The sequence below is a fragment of the Anoplophora glabripennis genome, unplaced genomic scaffold, assembly GCF_000390285.2.
Source record: "Anoplophora glabripennis isolate ALB-LARVAE unplaced genomic scaffold, Agla_2.0 scaffold2351, whole genome shotgun sequence".
Classification (NCBI taxonomy): Eukaryota; Metazoa; Arthropoda; class Insecta; order Coleoptera; family Cerambycidae; genus Anoplophora; species Anoplophora glabripennis.
Window position 1 is genome coordinate 1 of NW_019418424.1, and position 10,384 is coordinate 10,384.

The 10,384-nt window shown below is 30.0% G+C and overlaps 2 protein-coding genes across 2 annotated transcripts; one reads left to right on the forward strand and one right to left on the reverse strand.

Moving 5' to 3' along the window:
* Nucleotides 1–1,303: 1,303 nt before the first annotated feature.
* Nucleotides 1,304–4,651, reverse strand: LOC108916683 (zinc finger protein 501-like). The gene is made up of 3 exons (XM_018722982.2): nt 4,351–4,651; nt 3,482–4,103; nt 1,304–2,658 (listed from the first exon to the last, which is right to left on the reverse strand). The coding sequence occupies exons 1-3, from the start codon at nt 4,489–4,491 to the stop codon at nt 1,973–1,975; spliced, it is 1,449 nt and encodes a 482-aa protein (XP_018578498.1). The 5' UTR covers nt 4,492–4,651; the 3' UTR covers nt 1,304–1,972.
* Nucleotides 4,652–5,386: 735 nt separating this feature from the next.
* Nucleotides 5,387–9,665, forward strand: LOC108916682 (SET and MYND domain-containing protein 5). The gene is made up of 5 exons (XM_018722981.1): nt 5,387–5,680; nt 5,734–5,861; nt 5,917–6,156; nt 8,655–8,935; nt 9,073–9,665. Exons 1-5 carry the CDS (start codon nt 5,558–5,560, stop codon nt 9,528–9,530), a joined length of 1,230 nt encoding a protein of 409 aa, XP_018578497.1. The 5' UTR covers nt 5,387–5,557; the 3' UTR covers nt 9,531–9,665.
* The last annotated feature ends 719 nt before the right edge of the window (nt 9,666–10,384 follow it).

The window sequence follows — 10,384 nt, forward strand, 5'->3', positions numbered from 1 at the left end:
CACGAAGTAGAACAAAGAAGACTTGAAAATGGCAAGTGTGATCTTGCCGAAACGTCGTCCAGAACACGATTCTATCCAGAATCAAGAAAACCATATGCGGAGAGGAACCCGGAAACATCTTGACAACACATATATATAAATATATATGTACATGTGTCTACTTTTAATTGTGTATAAATTCATAAAACTTTTATTCTTTAAGTTAATCAACTGAAGTTTTTTTAAAGGACTTTGACAGCGTAGCTTATAAAACCAAAGCTACCAGTTTTAAGATCCAAGGCTTATGACAAATTTTTTTTTGTACCTTCGAAATTTATTATACCCCTTTAGTAACTTTTTATATTTAAAATCTTACATTACAGTGTTACTTAGGGCCCTTCAAAAACCCCATATGCAAAATTTGAGTAAAAAATACAAAAATTGTATATCCAAAATTTGAACAAATAATATACAGGGTATTTCTTTCTACACAATGAACACTATCGTGACAGATTTGAAAAAAAAATTGTTAAATGGTTATACTGAAATTTGGGTAAAAAAAATCTTAGCAGGTAGTCTTAAGAGTAGAGCATTAAGAGTCGCAGTTTTTAATGGTATTTAAAACAAAAAAACAATTTAAGCAAGAGTTTTATAAATGTGTATACATATAAAAGTAGACATTCTGTATGTGCAACATTTAAAAATATATATATNTAGGTCTTTTTTTGTGTAAAGATTAGTAATTAAATCCTATTTTTAATTAAAGGGTGCTTTTTAAACCACTGTGTTTTGAGCGTTGCAGTTTAAAATAATATATATTTATACAAATCTCTGAAAATGTTTAATGTAGATAGATGAAATTTGGACTAATAATTTACCTAAATAAATAGAATATCTTGAATTAGTTTACCAATGTCATCCAGTGGCGGAGATATTGGGAAGCATTGTCAATAAGCATTTTCGCAGCACTAGGCATTTTAAAAATTGAATAATTGAATTTAATTCCAAATGTTACGTGTATAAAAATAGTAAGTTTTATATTATTTGAAAAACAAGCCAATTCCAAGTTATATTTTTGAATTTAAAATTGTATGTAATGTTTAATAAATTTTGTAATATCTCTAAAAGTACGTGTTTCACAAAAAAAAAGTATGTGAATTTTTTGTTACAAAATACAATTTTAAGTAGTGTAATAATTCCAAGTTATTAGAATATAAATAATTTTTGGTTGCTGTCTAACCATCAATGTCTTTCATTGATATATCTTTTTTTGAAATTAATGTTTTTGAGTTATTTAAGATTTATTATTACCTGTATGTTAATAATATTTTAAATAAAAGAAAAACTATTACTCTAAAATGAATTGCTTTTCCTTTTTCTCTTACAAATGACATTAAATATACTTATCCATTTTCAAAAATACACGAGTATAGTATCTCTGCCATCTGCCACTAATTGACAAATTTGTGCCCAATGCGGTGAACTGATTGTATCTTATGACAATAATTATTAGTCCTAGTTTCGTCAATATACGTCATACATCTTAAGAGATATTTCAATGTGGTGACCCTTTTTTAATTCAACACCCTGCATCTTGAAAAGCAGCGGTATTAAACCCCTGATTCACTAAGGCTTTTTGGTATAAAATGACTCACGGGAACCCTTAAGTTATGACAAAGACTTAAAACACTTACACTTATTTATTTCACAATAATTTCAATATTTCTCTGCACAGATTGAACTAAATTTAATTTGAATAACATTCTGATCGAAGGGTGTTTTGTTTATTTAAAATTCATACTATCAAAAAATGTATCATATTTGAAGTAATAAAAACTGTGCTGAAAAATTTTAAACTATTTTATTGTTGGGCTTATTTTAAAACACATTGATGAGAAAATATCTTTTCTTTAGAACTAATCCTGTATTATCAAAATTTAATGAGACAAAAAATAATTCAGATCTGATGATTTTGTTATATAGAATTCTATATTTATTCTTGTTTAATAATTAAATGTCCTTTTTCGTGTTTCTTCATATTACTCGAATCGTAGAAGCCCATCCCACAAACGGAGCAATGGTAAGGCGTTTCTCCTGTATGGATTCTAATGTGCACTTTTAAATTACACTTTTCTGCAAAACACTTTCCACAAAAAGAGCACTGGTACGGTTTTTCTCCTGTGTGGACCCTCTGATGCTTTCTTAAGTGAACAGACTGTACAAATCCTTTATTACACATTTTACACTTGTAAGGTTTTTCTCCTGTATGTATTAAAATATGACTTTTATAACCACTAATTAGGCGGAAACTTTTCCCACAGTACTTGCATACGTGAGGCTTTTCTCCAGTATGTAGTTTTGAATGGTCTTCTAATTGACGATTTCGTAGAAACGACTTACCACAAATAGTACACAGAAATTTTTTTTCGCCATGTAACTGTAAATGTTGCAAAACGCTAGATTTCGAAGAAAAGTTTTTGTTACAAATTTTACAGATTAGTTCTGAAATGCTTTTCTTATTAGATTTTGTTATTTCTCCATTGCTTACTTTGTGTCTGTATACGTGATAAAAATGGTTGGAGTATGTTCGAAACGATTTTCCACAATACACACAAATATATGGATGTTCTCCACTGTGGCTATACATATGCTCAGTTTTTGTTGCTAGTCTTGAATATTCTACAATATAAAATTGAAATTTTTTTGTGTTCTTTTTCTATCATTACAATGTGTTCGTTCAACATTCTTCACATAAGGTGGAAATTGCCATTTAAGTATAATAATATTTTAAAGTTTTATTCTAATAACGTAAACTTTAAAGGAATAAAAAATGTTTTCAGTCGTAAATCAATTGAACACACCTATTTTGTTTTATTTATTAATTTGTTTTATTGACTTTATAGCCGGGTACACACATACATGACTTAATATAAGTAATAACATGCTCTAGATTTGTCTACACACGCAAGTGTTTATTTTCGGTTTTATCCACAATGTTCATGTAAATGAATTAGGATCCTGAACAGTAATGTACACTTTCATAGTTAAGGAGACAGAATCAAAGAAAAACAAAATATTTTAGGTACCACTGTCTTTTATACAAAGAATGGCTTCTAAAACATTTTAAATTTTTAAATTTAAATTTTTGAAACTGAGTTTTCTAGTGTAAAATAATTGTATAAATATAATCGTATCAAAATACATTTGCCAATGCTACTCACATCGACACGTTAAAATGCTTCCAGGAGGCGAGACTTTAATATATGTAACTTGATCATTTCTGGAGAAAATTGATACTTATTGCGTGTATACACATCTATGGACACGTATTAAGACAAGTATGTCTGTGTATAGCCGGAATTATTACAATTATGAGAATCTGAATAAATAAAATAAAATAAATAAATAAAATTTTATAGCTTAGTCAAAATACTTATGATGAAATGAGTAACACCAAATTTATTTACAAAAAGGGTTTTATAAAAAAATTAAAATACCTTACCTTTACCGCAAACATCACATTTGAACGGTTTTAAACCTTTATGCACCGTGTCATCATGCCTTTTTAAATTGGAGGAATGCCTAAACTTCTTAAAACAAATATTGCACTCGAATGGAGTCTCTTTTGTATGTGATCTCATGTGAAGTTTTAATTTAAATTTTGTAAAAAACGCCTTTTCACATTGTGTACATTTAAAGTTCTTTGTTCTGCAATTAAAATTCTGTCTCTCATGTTCAAGGAGCTTATTTTTTGTTGTAAAATATTCACCACATATACTGCAGTTTGAAGACTGTGATTTTGTAGAATGTCTTCTAATCTTCTTATCTTGCTTAATTTGATTCGATTCAAAAAGAGTTTCAACTTTTACGTTTTCTATTTTATCTTCAGACTTCATTTTTATATCACTATCTAATTCATCAGCACATTGATGAGAATCTATATCCTCACAGTCTAAATTCGCTTCATCAGCAAAGATTTTTGGTTTATTTTCAATATTTTCATTGATGATCTGTTTCAAATGAGTATCATTATTTTTAGATAGATTAATAAAGGAGGAAATATTTTGCAGCTGGTCGAGGCAAGCCACACAAACATTTTTCGGTAGTTGAATTTCAAATTCAATCTAAAAATAAAGATATTTAACTACATATTTTTAATTACATTCAAATGGTTTCTGTTCGCACTGATCGTTTCCAAACATATTCATTTTACACATCTATCACAAAAAAGAGTTTCTTGTCCTGTACTGAAACTAATAATGAATATATTATAGCAAGCATATTTAAATATATTTTAAAATAAATTGCTTCTCGACAGTACAGGCTTAATTTTTCAATTTCAATTCAATCAATTGGTCATACGACACCTACCTGAATAATATTGGTAATATCCTGAAACAATTTTAATAAATCTTGTGACTGCTCAAAAGGTTTCAAATTTTGTTTACTTAGGCATATTCGGCATATATAGGGAAAATCTTTAACTGTTATATTAATATTAATATTTTCCATTATATATTTAAATAATAATATAAATATTTAGAAATACATTTGCTATATATTCCCAAGAACTTCAATCGCAATAAACATATTTTATAATCTTCAAATCTTCCATTCTACATCCTATTAATTCAATTCTACAAATTCTACAATCATTAGGACTACAAGGACAATCAACACAACACAGTAGTGATGGGAGATTTCGAGTGAAAAATCGAGTGGTACTCGATTATTGAGATCACTCGAGATATCTCGAGATGTTTACTTCCACTACTCGAGTGATTATTACTGTACGGTTGCACCCCAAAATGTTAGTGCATACTGCAAATAGTCACTGATTGCGTAATCTTTTTTTTTAGAATAAAACAAAAAAGTGGTTAGGTTTTGAAGTGCGTGAGCTTTTTTTTTTTTAGCTACGCATATAAGTAATATATGACTAATACAAACATATTTGTGCGCCGCTGGGATGAAAACGGCCAATATCTCGTATCTCGAGTGATCACTCGATTATTAGAAGTACTCGATTACCGATAACTCGATTATCAAAATTGGTCGATTATGCCCATCACTACAACACAGTATCATTTATCAACACAACAGCATAATAAAAGAAGTAAACGTTTTCCGCTAGGCTAGAAGTAGGAAACACATTTATAACATTTATATATTTTCAGATATTACAAAAAATGAGGTTTATTTTGTAACGTAAAAGAAACAAAAATGTAATAACATTTAGGATAATAATTAAATTATATATCCACAAAATATTCACTCGATTACTTGGGCAAACATGAATATTTATCAGTGAATAGCGAATTGAATACGCTTTAAATAGTTCAACAGGGATAGTACATATAATTTAATTTTCTTCTCCATGTCGTACTGACAGTGCTGACATATCAAATCAATTGCTTTTTCATTTGAGGTAGGTTAGAAGGTGTACACCTGTGCCTCTGTGGCTCTAACCTAACCAAACAGCAGTGGGACCTCCATGCCAAAGGGGATAAATTAGTTTATCCTCTTTGAGTCTAATCATAGAGCTTATAAACTTACGAGGTCTATCTATGACAATTTATCTATGGTCTATTATGAGCCTAACCTAACTTTAAAGAGAGGTTATGTAAATTTTGTTTTCACTCGTGTTCGTGGTATTTTTTTGCTAAAAATGAATGTAGAAGTACGAATATCAGATACTTCTAAGGTACTCAACAATAAACTTTTGTTTAATCCATTTATAGGTACTTGATTTTTTAGGGGAAAGGATTATATGCTACAAAAAAAATTAATAATGGTTCAATTATTTTTGAGGAAGATCCTATTGTGTCTTGCCAATTTTCATGGAACTCAACGTATCAATACCGTGCATGTGACCATTGTTTGAAGTATTAATAAGTTCACATTCAATATTTCATAAGTTAATGGTAATCAAATTTGTAGGCCTTTAGAAACAGCACAAGAAAATGCGACCAGACTAACTGGACATTATATGGATTTACCTTATTCCGAATGCTGTATGACAGATAAGAGTAAAATTGTTTCATGTGTAATGTGCGGCGTAGAATACTGTTCCACAGAATGTCGAGCAGATGCATATAATATATATCATAGAATTCTTTGTTTACAGACAACAGAGAGGAATAATGTGCATCCTTTGGAACAACTAAATGAAGCATGGAAGTAAGTTTATATTTGACACATCCCTGCTCATCCTTTTATAAAACCTACATGTTTTTTAAATTCTTGATTAAAAAGTGATATACAGGGTGTAACGGATGCTGATGGCCAAACTTCAGGGGGTTATTTATTATACAAGTAATTTTCAACAAAAAAGTATTATAAGATTTTTTTGGAAAGTTGATAGTTGCTCTTTTATGTAACATTTTTTGATATAAAAAAATTTTGTGCCTTTTTTCATAAAAACAAAAATATATCTGTTACTCTTACAGCCACATCAAATTTAGGCATATCATCGGAAAGAGCGTTAAATTTACTACAAGACGAGCACATATGAGTGTTTAAAAAATGTTCTATACCAGGTGCTGTAAAAAGTTAAATGTAATAATTGTGAAATGAGCAGAATTAGTGGTATCTCCTTATTGATGATAACGCCAAAAATTTGTTAATGGGGGCGTATTTTTTCTTCAGCAAAAACTACTGTATTTAGTAAACTTTTCAATGATATATCAACTTTTGAGTTTGCTATTTTTTTTTGGCAACAATATCAAGGGCAAAGGTAATAAAACCGTCCCTCCAATAATCAATACAGATTCAAAGTTAACGTATGGATGGGTATAATTGGAAATTACGTTCTTGGACCAATTATACTAGAAAATACATTAAATGCAGAGGCATTTCTTGATCTTCAGAACGAACTGCATAATATATTAGAAGAGGTTTCTTTAAATTTTTGGATTAATTCCTAGCTTCAAATGGATGGTTGCCCTGCAGACAACAGCAGGGAGATTCGGGCATGGCTAAACGAGCATTATGAAGATAGATGGATAGGACGCTTTGGTACAGTTAGGTGGCCTCCTCGAAGTCCTGATCTAACTCCGTTAGACCTCTTTTGATGTGGTAGATTAAAATCTTTGGTATATGAAGTACCAATTGAAACTCGAGAACAGCTCGAACAAAGGATTTTTGCTTGTTGGGAGCTACTTCGACAGCAAAATGGAGAAGTGCGTCACACAGTTGATTTCGTGTGCAGAAGGTGCGTTTTATTATCCGTCAAGGGGGAGGTTACATCGAAAATTATTAAGTCATTGTAAACATGTTACTAAGTTATAAATAATTTTTTCAACAATTTTGTTACTTAATTTAAAAAAACAGTATTAAAATAAAAATAAAATACTATAAAGTTTGTGTATTTTCGATTTTTACACTTTTATCACCTTTGTCCTTGATATTGTTGCCAAAAAAAATAACAAACTCAAAAGTTGATATATCGTTGAAAAGATTACTAAATACAGTAGTTTAAATTTTTGGCGTTACCACCAATAAGGAGATACCACTAATTTTGCTCATTTCACAATTATTTCATTTAACATTTTACAGCACCTAGTTTAGAAGATTTTTAAACACTCATTATATGCTCATCTTGTAGTAAATTTAACGCTCTTTCCGATGGTATGTCTAAATTTGATGTGGCTGTAAAAATAACAAAAATATTTTTGTTTCTATGAAAAATGGCAAAAAAATTTTTGAAATCAAAAAGTGTTAAATAAAAGCAACTATCAACTTTCCAAACAAATGTTATAGTACTTTTTTTGTTGAAAATTACTTGTATAATAACCCCCTGAAGTTTGGCCATCAGCATCCGTTACACCCTGTATAACGTTAATGCAATAATTTACAATTTAAATATATTAGATACATTTACATATAGAGATACACAATAGTACATTGTGTAACGAGTGGGGAAAAGTTGCCAATAGCGCCACGCGGATGCAGTTGACGCACGAGCGAAGCGAGTGCGGAAAGCGCCCAAGTGGCGCTATGGCAACTTTTCCGAACGAGTTGCACATACTATTTTCTATCACAAGTGCGAGTCGTTATGGGACCTATAGCATAGGGAGTTAGATGCACGGAAAGTGCTAGGTAGTACAACAGCGTGATGTTATTTTCATAGCGCAACGCTATGAAAATAACATCACGCTGTTGTACTATCTAGCACTTTCCCGTGCACCTAACCCCCTACACTATAGGTCCCATAGCGAGCTCGCGTGATAGAAACATTGTTAAAACAAGTTTATAATATTTTCATATAGAAATTCAGTTTGCGATAAAAGTTTAATTAAAACAGATTAACTCTTAAATAAATTTTACTGAATTCTTGGGACTGAACATCGATTGCGCAACATATTAAAATTTAAATTATCTTCCACAGACTGTACTTTACTGAGTGTTTAAAATTACAAATAAACAAATATGTACAATTCTTGTCAAGAGCATGGCATAACATTTTGGTGTTCATCTCAATTCAAGTATATCTTAAAAATTGTAACTTTAGCACATATTTACATTTTACTAATTTTATTGGATGTGAGAAATACTAAAAACATATCCAGAGAGAGTCCTTAATTTATGAGAATATTCTTACACAATAAATTACCTGATTATTGTAAAAAGATCATGTGTAATAAAACGTATAAAAAACGTTATTTATTTATTTTTAGACAAGTTCATTATCCACCAGAAACAAGCAGTATCATGCTCATTGTACGATTATTAGCAAGAATAATTCAATCTTCAAATAGAGATGCTGTCATTGAACAAACTCTGCAGTTTTGCCATCGAACAGTTAATGAAGATGAGGAGTTAGCACACAATCTTTTAGGAGAGAAGTTTGCATCTCAGATTTCCCTTTTGTACAATTTATTAACGAATGCCATTCCCCATGATGGAATCGAACAGTTCTTAACACCTGCAGGTTTTCAGGGTCTTCTTGCGCTAATAGGTCATTATTTTAAATAAGCTTTCATTTTCTGTTAAAGAAACTTAAACCTATATCTCTGTAGGAATTCCCTTCAAATTAAAGTCTTTTGTTACCCATTTCAATCATTTTTGTTTTAACAACCTTTTATCTTGTAATAGGTACCAATGGACAAGGTGTAGGAACAAGTGCCATTAGTCAATGGGTGACAAAAACATCAGATCTTACATTAACTGGTGAAGAAAGGGAAGTCCTAGACAAATTTATAGATAGCCTATATGATCAAATGGACGAACATTCTGGAAACTTTTTAAATAATGAAGGTGTTGCTTTGTACTCATTACAAAGCACATGCAATCACAGTTGTGTGCCTAATGCCGAACCTACTTTTTTGCATAACAATCACAGATTATCCTTGGTAGCAATTAAAGATATAGAGGAGGGAGAGGAAATATTCATCAGTTACTTAGATGAATGTACATTAGACAGATCGAGACATTCCAGGAGGAAAGAATTAATGAAAAATTACCTGTTCGCATGTAAATGTCCAAAATGTGAGGAACAGGCTGAAGAACCAGATGTAACTAGTGAAGAAGAAGATGAAAACATGAGTGACTAAATGTCTGCCTAATACTTGCATATTTTTTAAGTTTATTTTATATAGTTTTTCTATAAAACATATAAAAATGTTTTTCCGACCTAAATGTGGGATTTGCACTTTCTTCAAATATATAATAAAGACTATTACTTTCCAGTTACAGTTTATTTTATGACTTATATTATAGACCAGGCGGGACTGTTTCAAAACACCCATGTATGGATGTTTTATATAGTATCGCTAATTTTTGCTTTAATGGCTATAAAATGATACAACAAAACATAATTTCACTATGTGCACGCTTCAAAATGTGTGCTAAAATTATTAAACAAATAGTGAAAAAAAGAAAATTCCATTTTTTTATTTTTTTCAATACAGTTCAAAAACTATTCATTTTAGAGAAAAATTGAAGAGGAAAAAAAAATTCGTAATTAAATTTTACACAAGATATACCTATTTTCAAATAAAAAATACAATTATTGCAAATATAGCAAAAACAACAAAAAAAAAAAGTGAAAACAATTACAATATTTTGCGATTTTTTAAAAAGTACTTATAGGTAGGATCTTCATACTTGGCCAAAAAAATCTTTTTGATATAATAAAACACCACACCAATTTTCGTTAAAATCGGTCTGATAGTTTTCGAGTAATAATTTTGCAATCGATTTTTGAAAAAAAATTGAAATTTTTGCAAAAAAAAGGGCGCTAAAACTTTAAAATGCATCCAGAAAAATTACGCATATTTTTAAACAATTACCACGACTCCTAATTCACGAATTTCAATTTGTCTGGACGCATTTTAAAGTTGGAGTGCCCCTTTTTATGTGATAAAATTTTCAAGTATCTAGAAGTCTTAATTTAGACTCAATTAAA

What these genes read in the sequence shown, in the direction of transcription:
- LOC108916682 (XM_018722981.1), top strand. Translation starts at nt 5,558, where the DNA reads ATGGTCTATTATGAGCCTAACCTAACTTTAAAGAGAGGTTATGTAAAT. An exon ending in GAATATCAGATACTTCTAAG is followed by an intron (nt 5,681 to 5,733) that starts GTACTCAACAAT and finishes TTGATTTTTTAG; the next exon opens with GGGAAAGGATTATATGCTAC. An exon ending in GCATGTGACCATTGTTTGAA is followed by an intron (nt 5,862 to 5,916) that starts GTATTAATAAGT and finishes TCAAATTTGTAG; the next exon opens with GCCTTTAGAAACAGCACAAG.
- LOC108916683 (XM_018722982.2), bottom strand. Translation starts at nt 4,491, where the DNA reads ATGGAAAATATTAATATTAATATAACAGTTAAAGATTTTCCCTATATA. An exon ending in ATATTACCAATATTATTCAG is followed by an intron (nt 4,104 to 4,350) that starts GTAGGTGTCGTA and finishes CTTTATTTTTAG; the next exon opens with ATTGAATTTGAAATTCAACT. An exon ending in ATGTGATGTTTGCGGTAAAG is followed by an intron (nt 2,659 to 3,481) that starts GTAAGGTATTTT and finishes TTTATATTGTAG; the next exon opens with AATATTCAAGACTAGCAACA.